General features: G+C 23.9%; 3 protein-coding genes across 5 annotated transcripts in view; 1 reads left to right on the forward strand and 2 right to left on the reverse strand.

The window, feature by feature from the left end:
* The window catches only part of LOC122718806, a 69839-nt gene extending 56589 nt beyond the window's left edge, over positions 1 to 13250 (reverse strand). The window contains exons 1-2 of the mRNA XM_043944145.1: positions 13140 to 13250; positions 10528 to 10629 (exon numbers count right to left, since the gene is read on the reverse strand). Coding sequence (XP_043800080.1) covers positions 10528 to 10629; positions 13140 to 13165 — 128 coding nt within the window. The 5' untranslated portion in view covers positions 13166 to 13250. The remainder of the gene's footprint in view (positions 1 to 10527; positions 10630 to 13139) is intronic.
* Positions 13251 to 18248: 4998 nt separating this feature from the next.
* Positions 18249 to 19889, forward strand: LOC122718851 (NADH dehydrogenase [ubiquinone] 1 subunit C2). 2 transcript variants are annotated; one of them, XM_043944227.1, is made up of 4 exons: positions 18249 to 18420; positions 18815 to 19010; positions 19536 to 19679; positions 19758 to 19889. In XM_043944227.1, exons 2-4 carry the CDS (start codon positions 18836 to 18838, stop codon positions 19805 to 19807), a joined length of 369 nt encoding a protein of 122 aa, XP_043800162.1. In that variant the 5' UTR covers positions 18249 to 18420; positions 18815 to 18835; the 3' UTR covers positions 19808 to 19889. The 2 variants fall into 2 exon arrangements, with proteins under 2 accessions (XP_043800162.1, XP_043800161.1); XM_043944226.1 differs by lacking the exon at positions 18249 to 18420 and having other exon boundaries at positions 18738 to 19010.
* A 733-nt stretch (positions 19890 to 20622) lies between these two features.
* LOC122718965 (chitin deacetylase 1) lies at positions 20623 to 26720 on the reverse strand. 2 transcript variants are annotated; one of them, XM_043944418.1, is made up of 9 exons: positions 26483 to 26720; positions 22798 to 22916; positions 22590 to 22701; positions 22378 to 22505; positions 22094 to 22299; positions 21637 to 21932; positions 21309 to 21555; positions 20823 to 21014; positions 20623 to 20741 (listed from the first exon to the last, which is right to left on the reverse strand). In XM_043944418.1, the coding sequence occupies exons 1-9, from the start codon at positions 26538 to 26540 to the stop codon at positions 20639 to 20641; spliced, it is 1461 nt and encodes a 486-aa protein (XP_043800353.1). In that variant the 5' UTR covers positions 26541 to 26720; the 3' UTR covers positions 20623 to 20638. The 2 variants fall into 2 exon arrangements, with proteins under 2 accessions (XP_043800353.1, XP_043800354.1); XM_043944419.1 differs by lacking the exon at positions 26483 to 26720 and adding an exon at positions 23316 to 23711.
* Between the last annotated feature and the right edge of the window lie 157 nt (positions 26721 to 26877).

Raw genomic sequence — 26877 nt, forward strand, 5'->3', positions numbered from 1 at the left:
AATATATATATATATATATAATTTTAAATTTAAATTTACAATATAATGGACATTTTACTTCCACAAAATCTACTTGTTAAGGTCCCATTCCCAGTGAGATCTTGTGAACTTAATAAGCGGACAAGCGGAAACAAGCGTGCCAGAATCGATTCCATCCTCATATGTATCTTGAAATTTTTATTGATTCTTTAACTTTTTATTTTTTCTCAATTAATTAATTTCATTTCATTAACTTAATTTTTATTCTTTTTTATTCTTTCACCATCAAAATAAATATAAATTTCTATGCAAATAATTAATAATTCACATACACAAATTAAATTTATTTATTTATATATTTTTTTCGAAAAAATTCGAAATAATTCAAATTCGTATTTTCATTTCGATCAGAAAAATCAACATTCGAAATGGTGTCATAAGTTTCTATGCAAAAACAACTCTTTCAATTTTTCATAAATAATACATAGAGAGCATCAGTTAAGCACAATGTCTATGCGCTCCGCTGACGCGCGTTAAAAAAAGAGAAAAGAAAGAAGCTTTTTTTTGTTTTCCCTGAGAAATCTGTCGAGAGAAAGTATCGCTATCTGGCAGAAACAATTAACAGTGTTATCGTTAAAAGTTTTTCTTCGCGTACGACGCGATCAAGTTTCTGATGCAATTTATATACTAGATGCAATTTATGATTCGCGTTGCATCTTCATTCTTCTTCGAATCTACATCGAAATTAATCACCGGATAATTAATTGAATTGTTACGTGAAACATTGTTCCAGATTTTATAATATAAAATACTATATTTCATAAATTCTTGCGATTAATTTTTTTTTTTTTTTGTAAAATGGTTTCGTAAAATATCGATATTGATTAACAATATGAAACACTCGATGTTAAAATATTTGATGCAATCTTCGACAGCTATTCCGTCTCAAAAAAATGAAATCCAAGTCACGTTCGACCTCAACATCAATGAAAGTGTTGCATGTCTACGTACGTGTTATGTTTCAACGATTTCCGTCGCGACCGGAAACGGAACACATTTTTTTTACTTATCATTGTTTATCGCATTAATTAAATTAAATTTTCAAATTAGATAATATTTAATTTTATGATTTGATACTTTTCTTAATTTACTTATTACTAATTAGTTTTTGATATTATAGAAGGTAATTTCATATGTAGAAAAAAATATTAGTTACATGAAAAAGTTACTAAGATTATATTCCAAGTCAATTTATTTATGGTTTAAAATATCTATCACTCGATATTTACTAAATATTTTTCAATATTAAAATAAAATTTCACATATAAAAAAAAATTATTAAGAAATATTCCAATTCATTGATTAATAAAATTAGAAATCTATCATTTTTTCCATTTTCCAGCATTTTTACAGAAATAATATTTACATAAATATTTTTCAAATATAAAAAAAATTACAATCACATAATCCATAATAAGTCGAAAATTTAAAAATTTCTTTCACTTTCCATTTTCCAATTTATCAATCATCTATCAATTGACCTATCTTGTGGCTAATTGGTTCCTTTTTTTGATCAATTACACGATAAATTAAAAAAAAAAAAACAGAATTCGAATAAAACGATCCTCGGTCGGAGGTTAAGATAAAGCCAGGCTCAAGTGGAATGCTATTAATAATTAACCACACGATCGACGATAAGGTTAATTACAAAGGAATAGCGATGCGCGTAGGCGTATTGCGCCGATATAATCAAGTGGAATGATCCTCGAGCGCCAGCGGAAATCGCGGCGGGGTGCTGAGTTAACGAGCGCTTGAATCCGTGGTAAACCACGCGGCAAAGTACTGCTCCGATTTTTTTTGTTTCGTTAAAAAAACAATCCTGATCTGGATCTTACTGTGAATGAAATGAAGGAAAATTTGTACAGAGAAAGAGATTTTTTTAAATATATATATTCTTTCTTGGATTGTTAATTTGATCAAGGAAGCATGATGTATATATTGAAGAAATGTTATTATTAAATTTTGTCTTTTAATTTGGCTGAAAGAATTCGTTCCTTAAATTTTTAGATAGTGAATTGTGAATATTATATAAAATTTTTATAAAAAAGATAGTTTTTATTCAAAATTATCTTCATCAAATATTTAAAGTGAAAAGAAATAAATCAGAAAATATAGAAAATATATTTTTATAAAAATTTTATATTTCAATTTTCTAATAATGAATTTTATAATCCATAAAAAATTTCTTAAGAATTTCTTTAAGAAAAATATAAAAAAGTTAATTAAGAACGGATCAAGAATGGATCAAAAAAAATTGTTTGTAAAGTTATAAACAAACTATTGAAAAATAAACTTAAGAAATGAATGATTAATAAACATTTTTCTCTGCTTAAAAAATCCATTTATTAGATACTTCACTTATTACTTTTTCGAGATAAATTTATATATTTAGATTAATAGAATAATTAATAATATATCATATAATATTATAATATCAAAAAGTATAACAAATTAATTAAAAACAAATTGAAACTAATTTTTGATTAATAATCTCAATTTTAATAAAATACTATCTATGTCTTAATAAATTTTTACCAATAGTATTAGAAAAATCGTAACAATGTAAAATCCACATAGAAATTACTTTATAATGCTCTATTAATTTCGAAAAAACTAAAATATTAAAATAACGAATGCAAAAAAAAATTAAAAAAGATTAAAATCCGCGTTAGGATAACGACCAATCGCATTTCCTATTAATCGTTCGACAATATCGATCAACGGACAGCACTTTCACATGACCTTGGAAACTTGATCCGCTCAAGTGAAACAGCAGTGAGAGAAACGATCGACCTTACGTGACGCAGGTGTGACCCATGTTTAATTCAATTTCCTTGCGGACGTTCCACCACAATATTCCAGCTTCGTGATCAGTCTGTACCGGTCTGGCTAGAATGGGACAAACCGCATGCAACACGCGCGGCCACATTGATATTCCATGCTGATAAAGACAATGACCTGATTTACCGATCGATAGGAAAATTGGTGTCAATAGCGGCGCCGTGCGCTGCATCGAACACCGATCGGAAGTCGAGGTTACAACGGTGAAGCGCGTGGGCGATCATTCGCGAATACGTAAAACTATTCGTTTAAGGTGCATTGACTGATAGGTAAGAATGTTGTTTTAATGATTTTTTTCGACGTATTATTAAAATTTATTTTAATATTGGATCTAGTATATTTGGATATTTAAATATACTACTAAAGATGAAATTATTGGAATTAAAATAATATTTCTATTTTTAGGAAGAAAATAAAAACTAGAATAAAAAAAAAATAAAAGCATAAAAATAAGTGTTACAAAGTGAAACTTTTGTTGCTTAAATAATGCGATAAAATTTTCTCTTATTAAAAGTTTTTCTATTGAGAAAATAACAGATTTATTTTGAGATATAATTAAAAAGATCTTAATCTCGGATACAATCTCCTGTAATTAACCAATTCGATCTCAGATTAAAGATTTTTGATATTATTTTCTTATTATTCTCGTAGAAAGTTATCAATTAAAAAAGATTCACTGATCATTAATTACACACTTTTCATTTATCCCATTCGATTCAATTAAAACATCCAATAGTTTGAAAATCCATTGAATTAATTTATTTTCAGATTTATCGAGCGATGCAATAATTGAAAAACCGATCGCAATCCATTCTCGTTTTTTCTGATGCTTATTATGCAAATTACGTTATTGCGGATTTCCGCTGTTGTATATAGGTTAAGAATAAATACTTAATTGACAGATTAAGAACATTATTTTCTTTTATGATAATCATTATTGCAAATTCATTGCAGATTCGATATTTCTTACTTATTTTAACGAATTATTAAATATTTGATATTATTTGATTTATTATTGATTTCATTCTGGAATGTATATTTGTATTCTTAGAAACTTATACTAGAGAATAATAAAAAAGGAAATTGAAATTTTTAGAATTTAAACGAATTTAGAATATTTACAGACTTTTAATTATAATATAGATGACTAAATTTTTAAAAGTCATAGTCATAACTATAATAGTTATTTCAATTTTCTTTAATAGATAAATTTTCATCTTATTCTATCAATCTTTCAAAAACTAATTAATTATTCATATTAATAATTAATATAGAGATATGATATATTCTTCTATTTTATACACAACTAAATTTTCATTTTAACAGGAATTTAACAGGAAACAAACATATATTACGAAAAAATTTGGAATTAATATAACATTCTTACTCTTAACTGCATAAAATATTCCAACTACTTTTATCATAAATTTCATTACTGTTCGTCGAAAATTTTTTCGAAATTGCAAAATTCAATTTAACTTCTCCTAAAATATTTTTTTATTAGAATCTCGTGTATTTTAACTCAAAGAAAAATATAAAAATTCAATATCTCCCTCTTTTTATTTTCCCCTCGAATATACGTTTACAGAGAAGAGGCGTGAAATCGACGCGTGGAGACGAACGAGGAAACCTGTCTTTGCTCGCGGATAAATTTCACTTTCGCGAAAAAGTGCCATGGAAAGAGGCAGTCTGGGTAATCGATCACGAGTCCCTTGCGCGTCGTCGACATTTCCCCCAGATCCTGACACGAAGTCTGGAACCGGTTTCCGATTCAACGAGATCGCTTCTAGTCCATTACCGATCGTAATTTTACGTGATGGAACTATTGTTTGGTAATTTTGGTGGTTTTGAATCGTTGTTGCACAGCTTTTCTCGAATAGATTGAAATAAAATGAAAAATTGTTCCTGTTTTCATTTTTAAGGCTTTATAAGGCTTGTTCGAATGTATAACTTAACCTTACTTATCGATTTTTCGAAATATTTTTTTTTATATTAAAAATTGAGAAAAGAAATAATTGACATTTCTAATTTATATTGAAAAATGTCTATACAATGTTATTCACTTTCCAAATATACTTTCTTTTCTCGATTTTCAATATAAAAAAAATATTTCGAAAAATCGATGACCTCGAGTAAGGTTAAGTTATACATTCGAACAAGCAACGTCTTATAAAGCCTTAAAAATGAAAATAGGAATATATTTGGAAAGTGAATAACATTGTATAGACATTTTTCAATATATATTAGAAACAATTCAATATCCAAGAATTTCTAGAGAGTATATGATTCTATTTCAATGAAAACATTCATTTTTTTATTTTTTAATGAAATTTTAATGATTTTTAATGGAATTTTAATTATTTTTAACAAAATTTTATGATTAACACAATAATAAGTAATTTCTTTTTATTGAAATATGTCATTTTTAAAAGGTGAAATCAATGCTCAAAGTTTCTAAGAATTTTTATTCGTTTAAATATAACTTTACATATATTGAATAATAATATTGAATAATATGATAAAATTTTAAATTTTAAAATGTTCAGAATTTAGTGTATTTTCTTTTAGTAAAAAAAATTGACAACTTTGATTTCACTCCCTGAAAAAAATTTCCTAAAAAAATTTGGATCTATCATTTATACATACGTACAAAATTGTATTAAAAATTAAAATTTTCGAATTAAGTGAATTTCCTTATAATATTCGAATATTTTCACGAGCCACTGTATATTGAAAGCAATCTTGAAAATTTTCACTCTCAAATATTAACTCTTAAATTTTTATTAATTTTACCGTCAAATAGGATTTGTATATTTTCAGATTTCGTATTTCCTCATTCCTGTGTACAATCGATACGTTTACGGTTAATGTTTTACATGTTTTCTGCACGTTCATTTATTATTCGTGATAAGGATAGATTGATGGAAATTCGTCGAAATGATATGTTGCTTGCACGCTCGAGGTGATGTTTGTTTATCGCATACTTTGAGAAAATGACGTTCGAAAGTAGGTAAATGCATAGTAGAAATTGCAGTTGATGAGAAATGAAATTAGCTAGGCCATCTTTGGTCACATTGTATTACCTTATTTGAGATTATCGTATCTTCAAGTCTATCGTGTGATGAAGAATGCAAATGAGATGTAATCTAAACATCTGAAAGAGAATTATGAAGTATTGTAGAATAGAGAAAAGCATGGTAATATAGAATAAAGCAAAGGAAAGCAAAATAAGATAAAATAAACTGAAGAGTAATAAAATAAGTATGGAGTAATAAAGGATAAATGTAGAATTATTGATATAAATGATTATAGAATGGAATGTGTCATTCATTTTGACTACTTTGCAACTTATACATTCAGAAATTGTAATAAGTATTTAGATATTGTTAATGATGGACAAGTAGAGAAAAAAAACGCAATTAAAAAAAAAACAATGAAATATATTCTTTTTTAGATTATTCAATGAATGTTTTGATTTAGAAATGCACAATTTTATTTTTGTTAATGTCGAATTGATCATTACAACTTGATTCTCGTATTACGTAAAGAATAAAGAACTTACATTACATAACAAACCATATATTTAAAATTCTTTTTTCTTATTATAATTTCATTAAGTTTCATGATAAATCCGATAATATTCATTTAATAAAGAACTTTTAATGCAGAACTTTTAAAAGTTTTAGATATTGAACATGCTTATTAAGTTTTTGCACAGATACATAGATACTAAAGTTCGGACGATCAATATTGATAAACTTAATCCTTTAAAAATATGCAATTCACTTAAAAACTTTAATTAATAAATTCAATCATTTATTATTCAATAATTGTAATTGCTAAACAATCGAAGTTATATAAAGATATAAGATTACACAAAGAATAAATCAACTAGAATAACTATGATGTTATTATATAAATGTTATTCAAGTATTTTAATAAGCAATTAGTAAAAGTAACTTTATTTGAAATTTTTAATAAGTTATTTTTTTAACGAATTAATTATGATTCCTTATTTGTAAAATGAATTTTCAATACTGCGAATATTTGATGAAATTACAATAGATTTATATAGTATTCATAGTATTCTCTGTTTTCTAACGAAATTCAAATTCATAAAATATATACCAATCTTACAGAAGAATAACATGATAAACTTCCTCAACATCGATCTATCACTACAATACTTCTCTAATTATTCTTTTCCGCTTGCAACAATGCGATCTTTTCGTTGGATTGATCCAGAAAGAAACAAGTATTATTCAGAACAATCATCACTGGTTCAAAGACCCAACCTATCAGACGAATTTCAATGCTGAGAATTCACGTCTTGTGAGAAAGTGGCGTGACAATCGATCGAGCACAGAGTGTAGACTTTATTCCATCGTTTTCGCTCGATTCGAGTAAAGCTGAATTCAATAAGATCGAAATGAAGTCATTTCAAATGCTTAACGAACATCAATAATCTCCAGAATAATCACGGTTTTTCGAAGAATAATTGTAATTGTTGCAAACAATAATATATACATGTGGTGTATTTTATTATTGAACGAAAAAGAAAACGAATTGGATATAAGATGGAAAGTTAGGTTAAATTGAATTGAAACAATAAGATTATGAACGAGCAGAAAAGTAAATTTCATTATGTATATTCGATATTTCACCTCTTTTTCTTAGATTGATTATAATAGAAGATATATTAATGAGAGAAAAGTTTGTGAAAAGATGAATCTGTGAGGACAATGAATAAAAGAATAAAGATTATTTTTATTGGTACTTCCAAAGATCTTGATCAATATCAAAAAGAGAATACAGAAAGATGATATAAATCTATGATCATTGAAAATTGTTATTTTATTTTAAAATAATTTATATATTTATATATTTAATCCTAATATTAAAAATAATTTATTTTTCTTTATTGGATCGATTTAATGGATTTTTTATCTTTTCTATTTTAAATAAATTATACAATTATATTTTCAAAATATAGATATTTACAAATTTATTTTCAAATGAAAATTCCTAAACTATAATCAACTTGAATTTATTCATTTTGAAATTTAAAATGTTCGATATTTGATCTAATTCGAAATTATTTCCTCTGAACAATTGAATAAATCCTCGTGATAAATTGAGGAGAAGTGGGTACATGTAAAGCTGTATGATATTTAAACTGATGATAATGAACGGAACTCGAGCTGGCGGCGGCCTAGTTGTCACATTGATGACATTGATGACACCGAAACCAGGTTAACGGATACGTGCTGGAATATTGCACTTTGCTCCAATAGACTCATGGTGTGCAAACTGAACTGCCAAGCATAATATATGTGTATAATGCATAGAGAGATGTATCTCGATATAAATAAGAAATATATCTTTCTCTCTTATACCGTTGATGATAGTGAAAGATATTGAAAATTATTCTTAAGTTATCAGTTTATTTAATTTTTTTAAAATTTTGTGTGAAACATTTTACTTACAAAATTTTTTAGAGAATTCTATAATGTGATATTAGTTTCTTGGAAAACGAATTTATTATGATTAACTAAATATATATATTGTATAATATATTTTTTTAATTGTATTATATAATTATATAATTGTATAACTTAATTTATTTTATTTTTAAATTAAATGTGAAATATTAATAGTATATATAGAAATATATTTTGATATTGAGAATTAATAAGAAAAATAAATAATGCATGTTAAAATTAATCATATGACAAATTAAAATTAAAATTAAATGAAATTGTTATAAAATAGCTTGTGATGAAAAGTATTTATATAAGAGAAAATTTATTTAAAAAATTGAAGATTGCGAACCATTTTGCATACCATAACGTAATAGATATCGTGATTGTATAAATTGATTATCGACATTTTGTTTGCTAATATCAACTTCAAACAAGAATGAGCTTGTCATTGTCAATAGACTGTTATTTGTCGAGCTTTATTTTGCTTCAAATAGTGTTATTGATAGCTTAACGATATTGTTAGGAACTTCGTAATTGTATCTATCCTATTATATATACTCTTATATTCTATAGATAATCGTTACATTTCTAAATTTACGACGATTATTTTAGTGAAATACACTTTAAATTATGAAATTAGAAAATTTCTCTAATAATTTCTAATATTAAAAATTAATGATAAAAATATATTTATAGATATATTATATATTAATTAATATATTATAATTAAATTATAATTTTCATTGATTTATTATTTATTTATGATATGATTATTATTGTTAATTAATAAAAAATTTCATTTTCTATTTAAAAAAAGATCCAAATTTACATTTTTATTTCATATAATATCCAAAATTTATTTACTTCTTATCTTTTATCGAAATCTAAACATGACATATATAAAATAGAATATTCTTTTCGATATATTACTTACATATATACATTAACAATACTATAAAAACTTTCAAAAGTCTGTTCTTTTTTCATACCACAAAATCCTCAATTATTCCTTTATTTCACCGTAAACTCGAATTAGCATATGAAAATACAACGAGAGAAAAGATAAAAGAGAAAGGAATAAAAACTTACTGCACCTGGACAGAACAATATCCTATTACGATTCAGATCTCTTTCTTCTTCGTTTATGTTTTAACACTGTCGGTAACCACTGTTCTCCTAATTATTCGCAGAGAGCGTGCTTGTGTCAAAAAGAGTCGTTAAAATTGTGCATGTCAGCGGCAAACCTTCCACCATGAGAAAAAAGAAAATCGTTGAATTGCACATTCGTCCTGCAGGATCATGTGCGTGTAACCGGCTGGATACGCGACACAGACTGGAAGTTCCAGTCTGAAATATCTGTATACCCTTTAAATATTCAGAAGACGTCGCTTCTGGAATGTTGCTCTCGTTATCAGTGAAAGTTGAAATATATAAATAAGTATGCGAATAGAGTACCGGTATAACGTATCGAATTGTTCGTGGAATGTCATGTGATCGACGAATAGGTGGTTTATAAATATAGCGTATAACCTAGAATATTTTTGGATATTTTTCTAAGTATAATTAATCTTCTATGTTTTATACTATTGAAAGTGTAATAATTTTAAATAGTTCTTAGAGATTGTGCTATTTTTAATAGTTTTAAATAAACTTTTGAAGATTTATAATAAAAAATATTTGTGATGTTTTATGATAAATTATGGATTTTTGGAAATTTATGTATATATAATAATTTAAAGTGTTTAGATATTATAATGAAATATTTTTAACATATGTACATGTTATAAGATGTTTGTGATAAATTATAATTTTTGATTTCAGCGATTGAATGTTTAAGAATTTATAATGAAATATTTTTGATACTGCAGAAATTATAATTTTTATAATTTATGTCTAATATTTTAATTTATGTTTAATATTTTTTAATAGAAAATTTTAAGGAAATTAAATAATTATTGTTTCAATAAATACGATGCATATAATTGCAAAAGTAATTTTAATTTCTTTAATTTATCAATATTTCAAATAAATCTTTACCTATCTTTATATGCATGATTCATAAAAATATTTTATTATCTTATCAACATAACATTTTTCGAAATAGAAAATCTAATCGTCAGATTGCAATAATAAATAAATAAAAATAAATTGGCAATAAACTTACTCTAGACTGAGATTTTCTATATCCTCCCAAAGATATTCCATACTGTCATTCGAATCCGAAAAAACATCCTTCAATGCTTCTTCAAAATACATCTCGTTTTTTCTGAAAATGAAAAATATAAAATTATAATATAAAATATAAAATATTTTCTTAAAATAAATGTTTTTTTCATAACAATTTATTCAATTTATTCGAGATAATGATATATATGATAAAAATGGCTCATTGGCGGACTATTCATAAAACACAATGACAGGCTACCCTCCAAAGACTCTTATATAATACTCCTTTAGAGCTTAAACGAGTTTAATTGGCTCTAGCATTGTTTTTTTTTTCGAGCGGATGAGTTAATGAAAGGGTTCACGCGAAAGCTGCATTCTTCAAGTATCAAAAACGAAAATAAAACGTGATATATAAAATTGCTGTTAATTAAATGTTTCATGAAAATTCATTTGTAATATTTTCTAAAAGAAAGTAATCTAACACAACATCTATATTTATAAATCACGCGAAGCATTTTTAAATCACATTTAACGAACAAAATATCTACAAATATAAATTATAATTTTAAATTACATTATATTGATAATCATTAAAAAATAAAATAGACCATTTCTAGATGTGTACAAAATTTTATCAACTTCTTTAACTTCAAAAGATAAAAGACCTATTAATACTTTAAAAATAAACAGAAATGAAGACTTATATAAAAAAATATGATTCTCAAACAAGATTATATAACTGAATACATAATTCATAAAATTATAAAGAATTTATAAAATTCAATTTGATCTCGCAAAGATATTTATAATTCATTTTTCTATCAAGTAAATGATTTATCGTTGGAAATTATTGTTCAAACTAAAATCCTTTACATAATACCACGAAACAATCATAAACATTGTTTTATTAATCGTAGTTCCAGAACGTGCAAGTTTCATCCACGTTGCAGCATGAATATATTATGTAGGTAAGGTTATGTGCGAGTCATTCGGCTCGGGTCACACGAAGACGAGGTCAGTGTAGCATAATGTCCTTGTGCCATATCGCGGTCCATATACTCATAGTGTGATTGGAATGAAACCATCGACTGTTTAGAAACGAAACTAGGTTTCGACGCCAGGTCGACAAGACTTCGTCTTCTTGGATCGTCTGTTACCAGACGCCAAAAGCGATGGAACGATGAGAAAAAGGGGGCCAACAGCCTATAAGAAACATGAGGAGAGAGTGCATTCACGGTTACGACAAAGGCCGTTGCACTCAAATGCATCAAGTTGTCGCGTTTCGACGAATTCAATTCTGAACGATTTTTCGTTTCAGAAAGAATCGAGGAGAGAAAGAGCCATCTGAAATTCAAAGAAACGGAAGTAGAAAGTGGAAAACAAATTTAGAGAGATACATAAAAGTTGTCGAATGATACAAGTAATTTTGGGACAAATAACGTTAATTTATTTTCAACTGAGGCCTAAAAAAAGATAATACAAAGGAAATTTGCAAAATTTATAAAAAAGTATTTTAAAAAAGTAATAAAATTAAAAATCCAAATTTTTTATTTTTTTATAGATTCATCATAATAATTTCTAATTATTATAATTATTATTCAATTTTTTTTTGGACTTATATACAATATGCAATTTGTATTTAATATTTATTGCTAATTATTAATTGCTTGAATAGATATTTTGTAACTATTTCCGTATATAATTTTATGTATGTTTCAGGTGAAATATAATAGATAACGAAACGTTGCAATCATAATTTACTTTAGATATTAGATATTAAATATCGAACGACTAATCATATTTTATATCAATACAAAATGTGATAAATATAATATTCGTTTAAAAACAAATTGCAAAAAAACAGTACAATTACAATTGGTATTGATATTCTTTTTGATGATCTAATTCTAGAATAATTTTTTTAGAAAGAAATCGTTATCTGTGTCAATAATTCAATAACAAATTCCCTAATGCAATATAGAAGTAATTTTGTTCGATTACTGAATATATATATCCAGCTTTCTACGACTTTATTCATTTTTTATTCTCGTAGATCACCATTATAATTGACTATGGATTGATAATTCTTAACTATCACATTAATCTTCATCGTTTTTATATGATTCAAAAAAAAGTTAATAACCAAGTATATATAAAAACTTTAATAATCGTTTTCCTAAGAAACCTGTTAAATATATATTTGGAATTTAATTTCATATAATAAACTAATAATAAACTAAATATAATATATATTTATTGGAAATATTTCAATAATAATATTTTAACTGATTTTAAATTTATTTTATTACCTGTTTGATAATGAATAAGTTATTCACTTTACCAAGAAAGAAGTAAAAGTTGTTCAAGAAAATTTCTCAAAGGAAGTCAAATAAAACGTCGACGAAAATTACATTTACGATATACGAAGATTTCAACACTATATCAAATCATAAACTAATCTAACGAGATCAATTCTTCGTGCGTGGCGATTGATAAATTGGACATCGCGAAAGAGAAAGATCTCTCTTAGCTAGATGAATTCTTCGACAATTTGTAGCGCGGAAATGGTTTGAAATAAATTGTTTACCAGGGATCGTAAGTATTACTTACTCCTCGTTAAAGCTTGAAGATGACATTGCCGACGTCCGTTGTTAACAAACTACTTGTGCCGACACTGCGAAAAAAACAGTCTCAACCCACGTATATAGACCAGAGTTTCGCTTTGGACTATTACTAAGTTAACTAGTCACTTGCTGCATTTATACAATACTAACACTCGCTGATAAGATGTCTTTTCATGATAATGAACTTCAAAGTTTATCTTGCATTTGTTAATATCTTAATTATTGTTAATACAAAAAAAAAGAAATAATATTAGATTATTTCATTATGAATATTGTTCATGACTTTTTTCTTTTTATATTATTCTTTTTATTATTTTTTTAGAGATTTCGAAGATTAATTTTTCTTTCATGATAATGATGTATATTCTTGTCATTTTACTTAATCAATAAAAAATGAATTTTGAATATCTATAATAAGATATTTGTTAATAGTTAACCGTTAAATTACTTTGAAAAAGCCATTATAATTTAGAAGAGCTAAAAATTTAGATATTATTCTTTGTTTTCTGTGTAAAACATTTATTTTCTTCCTTTGGTATTTCAACATTTTTTAGGAATCTTATTTTCATTGATAATTAAATAATCTAAAAATAAAAATATTGTCATTTTTTATTAAGATTACTAATATTATTTAAAGCATTTTTTGTTCTATATTTAAAAATAAAAATAAATATTTAATTTTGTCTTACTTTTTCTTATTCAATTAAAATATTTCCTTTAAACTTCGATAGTTTGTAAGATAACCTCAATAGAGCTGGAAAACGATCTTATCTTCAAGTTATTGTTGATTGAAAATTGATGCTTCTCATTTATTGTTTATATTTCATTTATTAAAGAAATTTCTCTATGAATAATTTTATGATTTTGATTCACGATTTATTATTAATTGACACGAAATATTATTAATCATATCACTAACCGTACATACAGATGCGAAAAACATTATTCAAGAATCGAAATAAAAAATGTACAGTGATCGAGGCATCGTCACTGAACATATATACGTATTAAATATGTTACGAGTTGAATGAAAAGTGGATCAGAACATCTAAATACTTGCGGTGGATGTTTGTCGTGACTTAGAAAGTATTAATCGTGAAATTGACCGACGTTTCCGTTTACGCGATGCGAGAAAACAGATTTATCATCGCTTGCTATATTGATAAATAAATCTATCGAAACATAGAAATTACATTTGTTAGAATTGGATAGAGCTATTGAAAAAGTAATAATGCATTTTCGCATTCAAAATTTGATGAAACTTGATACAAATTTTAATATGTATAGGACATTCTTACTGAAATATTTTAACTTATCATAAATTTTTAAAATTCAATCAAATATATGGAAATAAAATATAGATAATCAGATAATTAAAGGAATCATTAATTTTTATTATAATTTTATATGATTTATGATTGAACTTTTAGAATAATTTTTAAATTTACTACTTTAAATGATAGAAGATATATTAAAATTTTTTACACAATCAATATTTTAAAATCGATTATTATATTTATTATTATAATAAATTACAAAAGAAACAAAAATTAAAAATAAAAATCAAAAAATTGTTAAATTATTGATTATTATATTTTAAAAATTTTTTATGGATATTTTTGCTAAATTCAACAAATAATTGCAGATTTTAAATAAATAAAAATATATCAAAATTTATAAATTCAATTAATAATCGTATCATTTTCTATGTACAAAATATTCCTAAAACGATAAATTTTAAAATTAAAAATAAATTATTCTTAAAATAAATTTGATAAATGATAAATCATATTATAAATAAAAAATTGTTATAAAGTTAATAAGTTTAATAAATAATAATACTATAAATCATTGTACAAGTATCATATAAATATATTATAATATATTATTCTATTAGTTTTCTATTCTAATTCTATTATATTATTTCATAATATATCATAAAATTAATAAAATATCAATAGAACATTGAAAATTATAACATTTAATGTTCATATTTTAAAATAATCGTTTGAAGTCAACTGACAGCCATCTGACCGTTTTTTGATACATTAAACTTTGTTTCCCGAATGACAGTTACCGGGTGAGAAAAGATCATAGATCTTAGTTTCGCTGTGTTCGCAATACTGTTTTGATATAAGAAGTTACTCGAGTTCGATTTTATGTATAAGTTTAAATTCATGTAGGAATTCATGTAGGAATATTTAAAATTTGCACGTTTCATTCTTATTTTAAATACATTCATTCGCATGTGTGACAGTGTAGTAAAAATTTCGCATGTTTTATTTATAAATATCAGTATATTTCATCGATATTATGAACGGATGAAAAGCTCTTTTTATGCCATTTTACCTGCGAACGGTAAGTTATATGAATTCTATCATTATTGATTTATTTTTTAAATGTATGTATAATAAATAGATTAAAACTATAAAATTTGAATTAAATTTTTATAAATAATATTTAGAAACATAGAGAATAAATTTTAAATATTTACTTGTGTATTATTATTGTATATATATTAATTAAAATTCATTCAGATATTTATAATATTTAACATTTATTCAACATTTATAACTATAAAAATTATTACGAATTAAATTATTATCAAAATCACTATTATATTACTAGAAAAATTTAAAATATAATATAAATATAATATAAAAATCATTCTTCGTGCAATAGTATTATGTATTTATCATCATATTATTATAATAAATTATATATATATAAATTAAAAATAAAAATTTAAAAAAAATTAAATTATTAATAATTAAATCATTACATATTATGCATTTATGGCTCCTTCATAATTATTTTTTGCATACATTGGTAATTAATAAATTATTAATATACATAAATAAAAAAATTAAAAATTATTAAATTATAAATCCACTAATAGTCATTTTATAAATATTCTTTGTGTAAAAAAAGCAATAAAAATATTTTAGTATGGCTTTAATTATTTATTTCTTTATATATTCATTAAATTATTTAATTATTTGTTCATTTTTTTATTTTCTATAATATTATTTTCTATATATGGATCTCAATGCGTAGTCATCTCGTCAGTGAGACTCGTAATTGGCATCACTTTCCAAAATTTAAAAACTATTTTACAAATATCTCGTTAAAAATTTTTCGAAATATTTTAAATTTAGAAATATAAGATATATTTTATCAGTGATAGTTTTTGAAAAGCGATGCCAAGAAGTATAATCCAGTCTGAATCTTGCACTTGATTCCCTTTAATTATTTCAATCATATAGACTGGATTGTAGATATTAGTAAAATAAGTTAATAAATTATATTACTTAGATTAAGATCTTAAGCGCATTCCGCATCAAGATACACTCTCTTAACTTAAAATGAGAAATAAAAATTCTTAATTCTTGTAATTAATTCTTCTCTCTCACTTATATTCTCTTTTTTATTTTCATTATATTCGTCCATGTCGACTTTCCATTCCATTATTCGATAGTTATTCGATTCATTTCTTATTTTCTTTCTCGATTTATCCTTATTTTTAATTTTGTTGTTATTATTGTTTTTTTCATCGCTTATTTCAAGTCAATCATCAATTACATGTTATGCAATTGTGATAGCAAGAGGCATTGCTCTACTCTCAGTTAGTCAAGGATCCGCGCTTTGATTGATTAGTATTGGATCATAGTTTGGTCGTCTTCGTAATTCGGCTTCGATGATCAAGGATTTATCCTTTGCTTCTTGCTGAGTCGCCGGGACGTAAGTCGTTCCACTGCTACACCTCTGTCGTAACTCTCGACTGGTCACAACTGGCGAGTATCGTCCATTCATCGACTCTCGTAAGTCTGATGTGAGTCGTGATGACGACGATGATTCGGTGATTCCTTTTCTTTTTCTTTTTATCGATCGAATGTGTTTTCATTTCTTCTTCATTTTTTTCTGTTGACTTGCTATTTTTCTTTCAAATATTCGTGTTTTGAGCATTATTTTTAAATTAAATGTTAAATGATAGTATTTTAATGTTTTCGTTTTAACTGTTGGACGAGAGTGTATTTGATATAAGTATTAAAATAAATTTTAAATAAATAAATTGTAAATAAATTTTATACTTAGTATTAAGGTATTAGTATTAAAGTTTAGATTAAGATAGTTTATAAGATGGACGACGTGGGACAATAATAAACAACGTAGAATTTAATTTTTTATTATAATTTCAATTGTATTTTTAATTTATAATCATTATATTAATTATTATATAAAAACTGATTGTATTAATTATTAGAAATAATTTTTATATTAAAATAAAATAAAAATAAAATATAATTCTTTTATATTTCAGAATTTTTTAATGTATTTAAATTTTATATTAATTTCTTTTTTCATGTTGATATATGCTAATCTAATAATTTAATTAATTTTTTACTTCTCCAATTTATTTAATTTGTTTTTTTTTTTTTTGTTTAATGTTCTCCTAATTTTTCTGACTTTTCACCTTTATTTAATATTTATACATTTATTTTAATGTTTTGTCTTTATTTTTTTTTTAGGCGGATCTTAAAGCGTAGTCATCTTGTAATAAAATCTGATATTTATATCAATTTTCATAAATTATTCTTTGAAAAATTTTCTTTAAGAATTTTACAAAGACTAATTTCTAAGAAAAATTGATACTAAGTTAAGAACTACACAATACTAGCAATTCAATTTATTTATTTATATAAAATTTCTATATTAATATCCGCTATAGCATGTCTAAATTGAAACGAAAGATAAAAATATCAATTTTTTTACTCTTTTATTTGATTTCGATATCTATTATTCAAATATTTATTTTGAATATTTATTCTTTAAATTGTTTTCTCAATCCTTTCTAATTTATGATTATATTTATATTAAAATTTATCTCTTTTTAGAGAAAAAAAGAAAAAAAAGAAAAATAGTAAAAGAATAAAAGATAGTGATCGCCATTTCTTATTTTTAAAATTTATTTTTAGAAAGATGTCAAGAGATGGCGCTAATAATTCACTTTTACACTATATCTTCTTTTACTGTCTCTTATTCTTTCTTTTTATATTTTATTTGTGGCGTTGATATCAATATATTTTAATTTCATTTTACTCCATTCTTGTGTCTATTTATTTTATTATTTGTATTAGTTTCTTCTAATAACATTTTAGAACTTTAGAATAACACTTATAATGTCGATTTGTGATTAATTTTATTTCATTGTACAACTTATGGATTAGAATTTCAATAGAATCTATTCTATTCAATTGTTACATATCGTAAGTGATTTTAAAGAAATATTTTTGACGTTCAAAAAATTTTTTTTGCATTTCTAGTTATTTCTTGAAATAATATTTTTTTGATTATTAAAAATATCAAAATCTTTTTTTGAATTATTGATATTAATATCATGACAGTCAAATATTGTAATCTAATATAGTGAATCAGATTTGTTCATAGAAAATATTAACTTTTTAAAAATGTATCGGTTACTTGGTTTTCTTTCAATTCTTTTAAATCAGACGAGGTAAACACGTGATGATACTCGTATGCGTATGCGCAAAATATGTGATTAAAATAGTTAAGTTACGTATGTTATGGTTACTGTGATTTTAAAATATATATATTTCGTTTATGAATAACAACTCATAATAATTTATTTGCGATCTCTAGTAACTATCAATAAACGAATAGATGGAAGCGAAAGAAGAAAATTTTCCTGCTCAATGGGCAATTGATCTTCTTGAACCTACAGCATTAGATCAGTCAAACTATATTTTTAAATATTATTTAGCACCGATTGCTGGATTTGCGTGTGGCATTACACAAGTGACATTAAACAAAATGCAAAAAAAGCCTACATATACTAGTATGTTTGTGAATTACATTATTTTTATAATAAGTTAACATTAACCTAGTAATAATTACTTTGTCAGGATATTTTGAAATGTCATATTTTGAAATAATAGTGATAAATTCTATTTTTAAAATTATAAAATTATAAATAAAAATATTTATAAAAATTTATTTATAAAAATAAGATATTAAATGTACATTTTGACAAATATAAAAAATATTTTTTATATTTTTTTTGTTCTTTGCTATTTGTTAATTGCTATTACAAATAGCAATAACGAATATATCGTTAAAAATTATTATTATAATATATATATTTTAATTTTGATCAAATATGATTTATAATCTTTTAATTTATTAAAATTTTTTAATTTTAATAAGTTATTAATTATTAATCGTTAATTGTTTTTAAAAACAGGTTATTTATATTGATATTCTTTAAAGAAGTCTAATTTTTTTTTTTATATCATATTTTTTATATTTTTTATATCAATGTATATGATATTAATATATTAAAAATTAAATATTTAATTGCTAGATAAACCCTATATGTTACTTGGATTTTTGGGTGGTAATCTTTTTGGATATATTGTACATGCTATGTTTGACATAAAATCTGCAAGGAAAGATGCAATAATAAGAGATTATATAAGGCTTCATCCAGAATATTTTCCTAAACCAGGTAAAATTTTATTATAAAAATTTGTGTTATTAAATTAAAAATTACATTTATAAAAATTTATTTAATTTAATATTTTAGAATATAAAAAATATGCAGATATTCTTGAGCCATGGACTCCATGTCGTTAAAAAACTGTAATGTGTTCATTCTTATTATGTAGCATAATTTTTTCTATGAATAGTGAATAAAAAATGAAATATACTATTAAAACATGTTTATTTTTACTACTTATGTAAATTTTTCCTAAATATTTCCTTTTAAATTATAAGGAACAAAAAACAAATTTCAGAATTTTTTTAAAATTTTTGCATAAAAAATGATAAATTTATATTATCATATTTTTAAAACTTTCCCATCAAAAAAAAAATTTTTATTTTCTTTTCATAATGTGGAAGTTATTGTATTTTTTAATAAAAAATTTGTTTGGATGATTTTTAAAATGATTTTTAATATTTTTTTTTAATAAAAAATTTACATTTCATTCCTCTTTTTCTCTATATAAATAAAAATTAAATGAATTGAAAGAAGAATTTAAAATAAAAAATAATAAATTTAGCATTATTTTATAAAATATTGTTTATAGTTAAATAAAATAAAGTTAAATAAAATTTTTATAAATATATAAAAAAGAAATAAATTATTCATTATGTAAAAATTAAAGTTAATAAAATAGCTTTGTAATTTCAGTATATTTTAATTTGCAGTTCTGTTACAGGTATATTTTATTGCACGAGTACTTACATATTATCAAATTTATTAATATTTTGAAAATTTTTGAGGATATTTATATTTTTTTAGTTTTTTTTTTTTAGATTTTTTGTTTTTATAAATATATTGAACTGCATTTAAATTGAAAAATTTTTACATTTATCATATGTATTTTATATTTATATATTTTATTCATATAAACAACAACAAAAAGAATTAATTCTAATTATCATTCTAAGTTTTAAACATTTTTATTTTTTTTCAGGATTATAATTATCATTATATAATCCAGTTCCTTTAGAATCTCCTAACCAGGGATATTTATTAGGACACTCCCTACATGTTTCTAAGTACCTATGAACATATATTTTTTATTATTTAAGTTTAAAAATATCAGATATAACTTAATATATTTATTATATGTTATTTATTTACCTTGTAGTAGTAAAATTTGATTCTGTAGGTTTGAAATCTAAAGCACATTTATTTGGATTGTTACAAGGTGGTCCAGGAAGATTTTCTTTCCTTTTACATGACCATCCTTCAAAATTATTCAAAGATTTTATCGGTTTTGGATCAGTTATCCATGTTAATGCTTGAGTGGCTGTTACGAAGTATACATCAGGTCTGTAAATACAATTATTTTAATAATTTATAAAAATTTTCTAAAAACATTAAAATCTACAGATTATTTCTATATTTAAATATTTCTATTTTTTTTTATATTAAATATCCTTTTATTACAAGTATCTGGAATAATAAAAATATTTTTATATTAAATATATCTTTTCCTTATTTAATGTAAGTTTAATATAAAATTAATTGTTCATTATATTGTTTTTAATTCTTCTCTGTATATTATTTTTAAATAACAATGAAATCAAATATAATTTTATGATGTAAAGATTATTTATCACTTACAATGTTACTGCCCAATCAAGAAATTTTGATAGTCCACGTTCAAGTTCCTTTATTTGAAACCAATTAGTATGAAAAGGCATCATATATGGTGCTCTATTTTGTTCATAATAACGGTTAAAATCTTCTTGTAACCATTCAAAAACTTCTTCAGGATCATGATTATGAAGCACACATTGATCCAAGTAAGGACAATGTCCTCCTTCATAACTTTCAACATAATGTGCATTAAGTGGTAATTCCCATACCCCTAAAAATAAATGAAATATGTATTTTTCTTTTTAAAATGTTATGAATTTTATAACAAAATAAATAAAATTATATTTATTACCTGGAAATGATTTAGTAGGACATGTGCCTGCTTTACATTCATGTGGAATTTTATAATCAAGTGTATATGGCCAAATTGGTACTTTTAATGGAGAAATTCCAATACTACTATCATATATGTATCCAAAATCTTCCACTACTTTGTATTGAGTATTTCGACCTGGTTTTAAATAAGGAGCTCTCATACCCACAATTTCACTTATTGAAATATTGCTAAAGTGTTTAAGTATTTCTCGCATTCCTATCATTTCTCCAACCCATTCCTCATATCCTTTATCCTCTAATCCCTTTTGTAATCTATGCAATAAATACTATACATATAAACATCAATATATTTTTTAAAATTTCTTAAGAAAGTAACAAATTAAAAATAATTGATACAAAAATTGAATTGTATAAGATAATTTCTCTTTTTTTTTTCTTCTCTTTAAAATAAAAAGAAAATAACCAATATTTACGATATAGTTTCAGTAGCAATTTCATGTCCATCATGTGCTAAACTCTGAACCATATTATAATTACAATATTCATGAGAAATGAAGAATGTGCCTTTCAAAGGGCAATTATTTGGATTTAATCGGTCAGTAGCAAATATCTTTTGATAATGATCAAAATTATTATGATTTATTGCTCCATCAAATGTCATTATTATCATTTGTGGTGTCTGAAATAAAAAAATTTGCATTAAAAAATCTCCATACAAGTAACTATTAAGAACAATAAAAAAAAAAAGAATATGTACTTCATCTGGATGAAGACCACCAGGAATTATTGTACCATCTCTCGAGCAAAAACAATAAGGTAACTGACAGTTTGCAGGATCACATTTTTCTGCTAAATCAATTGGTGGTTCGGTGATGGGTGCTGGAGCTAGTATTAAAAATAAATTTTACATTAATATAAAATTAACAAAAGTTAACTCAGTTTATGATTATTAAAAAAAAAAAAATTCACTTGTAGCAATAGGTCCACAACGAGCTTCATTTTTAAAAGTGCAAAATTTACTAATGTCATCAAAATGTAATCCTGATGGACATCTGTTCAAATATGGATACCCGTCAACGCACTGTTGAAATTATATATAAAAATTTAATTGAAAATTATTCATATCATTTTATAATTAAATATTTATTATTATATTATTAAATTTAAGTATATTCACCTGATAAAATCTTCTACATGTTGCTGGGTCTGCAAAATTACCATTGCCTTGACCTTCAGGACATTTGAACTCTTCATCTTTTCTTTCTTCATCTTTCTTTGCATTTTTCTGCCCACAAACTAAAAATTTATATAATATTAATATTATCATAATAAATAGGATGAAAGTTCATAAACATTTAATATGATTTATTTTTTAAAATTCTGTATTACAGTTAAAATTAGTTCGAAAAGATCAATATAATCATGATCACAAAATTATTATGAATACAAAAAATAAATATTTATATTTATATTTTCAAAAAGATATTATAATTAAGCAACAATAAAATTCTCTGGAAAAATGCGTGTTTAATTAAAAAAAAAAAAAAAAATACACAAATAGTTTTATCAAAAAAAATTAAAATCTTATAAATTACCGAAAAAGAATCAAAAAGAGAAATATACAAAATAATATTTATAAAAATGAAAGTTGAAATATTAGGCATATTCATATATGTTAGATATATATATACGGACCAATAGCAAGATCAAGGTCCAACATTGACTTATAAATGTTAGGTAGTTGTCTTGAATATAAAATACTTATTTTTTGCTAACGATAAAATTTTATTCGTGTCATTCACAATACATTTTTCTCTTTAATAAAAAAGAATTAAATTTTGAATTTTTTTTTTATTAAATAAATAAGACTTCAAAAATTAAATTTTATTTAATCATTCGCTATTCTAAAATTATATTTAAGAAAATAAATTCTCTAATAAAATGCAAACTGTGGAATTTGAATCGAGTTTTTGAATCGAGTCTTTTAATCTTTTCTTTTAATCGTCTAGTTAGTAAAAACGTTGTCATTTACTATGTCGGCATTCTTGAAGACGTATTCAATAATCGTGCTAGGAATCTATAATTATAGAAGTGCTTTTTACAAACAAATTGAAAAAAATATGATCAAATGTAATGCTACTTCTACTTATCTTTAAAACGAAATTATATATTTGATAAATTATTGATTATATATTTGATAAATTTTTTTTATTCAAAGTATATTGTAAAGTTTATTTTTTTATTTTATAATGAGAATTTTAAAAAATTTTAAAAAATTTTCATTTAAATTAAATGCAATTCTTATAATTCATATTATATTATTATATTATCATATTATCATATATATTATCATATTATATAAATTTCGATATTCATTGTATTTAATTTTTTGCATCATACATATATTTTACATTATTTATATTATTTATATCGAAAAAACGAATCGTAAAATTCAAGGAAAAATAGTTGAACATATTTAAAGTGAAAGAAAAAGTAAATAAGTAGCTATGATCGAGTCAACGAATGAGGAAATTACGTGTAGTCAGGCATTTAATTCAACGAAGGAAGATTCGTATTCGAACACATTGAAATCTTGTGCAGATGAACTGTCAGGAGAAAGTAGTATTCCAGGAAGATCTTAGATCTACGATTTTATGATAAATATAAGCATTAAATGCACGTTATTTAGTTTATTTAGGCATGAACAATTTTAACATAACAAATTTTGATTTTATTTTGTTACATTTCGTATTAATATATCTGAACAATGTCGATTACACTTGGAATATTTTATTTCAAGAATTCACAATATATTTATTCAAAAAACATCATAGCTATTTAATTTTTAAATGCAAAATTTCATTGATAACTATATTTATTTTATTTTATTTCGATTTATGTCGATATATTTCGATATTATTAATATTATTATAGTATATATCGACTGTCGTCGCGATGCATCGTATGTCTTTCCAATACAAGTATTAAAATTTTTTCTACAAAGTTGCCCATCGAACATGCATATTTATAAAAGTTAATCATCTTCAGAACAGGTTATATATACATATATATACATAGGAACGAGTTTCACGTGTGCAGATGCCAAAAAGCATCGGATTTAGCAGTTAAGTGGAAAGTGAAGGTACTGCTCTGGCAATGACGTTGTGGTAAATCGTTCAGGTGCAAGATTTCCATCGGCCATGGTACACCCATACTGTCACAAATATACGGTACACCATATACGTAAACGTTGAACTTATGTAAACAGCAGTGAAATCACCGACCGGGAACCTAATTTAATGGCGCTTCTCCGGTGTCGGCATGTTGGTTGGTTCTTTGCTTCCTCTGACTTCTTGACTTTTATCTGTGTCAACTTTATTTACACCGTGACAATACAAGAAATTTTTAACATTTCATGGAAATCTTATTTATCGTAAAAATATTTACATACCAGCGCGCATCTTATGAACTCTCAAATTCTCTCAAGATTCTTATGAATTTTCTTTAAAACAAATTCAATATTAACTAGAAATTTTTATCATTTTTAACATAAAGAAAATGTTTCATATGCATAACTAAAATTTAACTTATTTTCTGAAAATCAATTTCAAAAATCATAATTATAATTATAATTTAATATCATTAAATATTCTACTTTTTGATTATATCTCGTTAAGATACTTTTATAAATAAAAATAAATGAACGTCTAATGATTTTTTAAATTAAATTAATATATATATTATATTATTAATTTATTATTATCATATCATTATTATATCAATATTATATCTTTATTATATCTTTATTATTTATCATAATAATATTAAATTGTCCTTTTTTTTTTATTATATATCTTTTTTATTATATATCTTATTTATAACTTTTTAATTTTTTATTTATGATACTAGATTTATATATTTCTTTTTTATTTATAAAATACATTAACATATTTTGACTAAAAAATTTTGAAATATCAGGTATATTAAATAAAGAAGTAACGGAATTTCTATTAGAATATAATGATTATTCTTGAATGTATAGTTAATATAAATAATTTTATTCAATTTGTTTGATTTTAAAAATTGTATTAGATATATAATTTATTAATAAAATATTAATAAAATCTTTCGAAAGGTCAAGAAATCTTGAATTCGATTAATAAGATTGACAATGTCATATATATATATTATAAATAATATATTGTGATGTTTTATATTGTGATATCCAAAATTAATATTAATTTTCAATTATTTATTTTCAATGAATTTGTTACTAAATAATTGCATACTTTAAATATTAAAATTATTATTTTCATTTAATTCTCTTCTTTTGTTAGAATACTATAAGATTTTTACCGTGAAATTGCAAATTATTAATTCTAAAATATTAATTCTAAGAGAATGTCCACAGAAGGTTATTCTTTTATTGCATCGACATTACATTTCTAATATATCTGAGCAACTATACTGATTGATTCGATTATTTTAGTAATTAAAAGATTTTTCAAAATGAGAGATGTGAATGATCAAAATTTCAATTTGTATTTAATATTTAAAAATTGAAAAATATAAAAACAAGAATATATGATAGAATCAAACTTGTTCATTCCTTTTTTAAAATTGATTGCAATTCAAAAACCTGCTCAAGGCAAACAAGAATAATTCACAAGTATATAAATTTCTTATACATATCCGTGCAATCTTAAAAATTTATTATCAAGCAATTATTGACAGATCTTAAACCACAAAATTTTTCTTAATGATGAAAAATCACTATAGGAGGAGCTAGAAGTTTTATATTGTTCGACGGATTTGATCTCTCATTCGATTTCTCTTTGAAACAAGCAGCTATATTTTCGTACCTGAAACAATGATGAACACGACGACGTATAGCAATAATTGATTTTTTTTCGACATCATTCTTCACGAAAAATTGCTTTTTTTGAATTCTCTTCTCTTAAAGATCGATTCAATTTACACAGCACTTGCATCCGAAAGTAAATTTCTGCGAACACACTCGTCATCGACGTACACTAAAAGAAAGTGTCGCGACACTGTTGCTCAGGATTTACCAGCAATGGTGTCTGCCATGGACTACGGGGACCAGACGGTAAGAACCATTCTTAGCTCATTGGCTGACCACTTTCTACCACCGTCTCGTTCCTTCGAGAAATCTTTGCTTTTATTCGCCTTTATACTATTCCGTGGTTTCGTGTCTGCAAGTTCAGATTTTTGACGATTTTTCAAAAATTTTTCG

This window comes from Apis laboriosa, unplaced genomic scaffold (genome assembly GCF_014066325.1).
Source record: "Apis laboriosa isolate Shangri-la unplaced genomic scaffold, ASM1406632v1 scaffold68_cov148, whole genome shotgun sequence".
NCBI classification, from domain to species: domain Eukaryota; kingdom Metazoa; phylum Arthropoda; class Insecta; order Hymenoptera; family Apidae; genus Apis; species Apis laboriosa.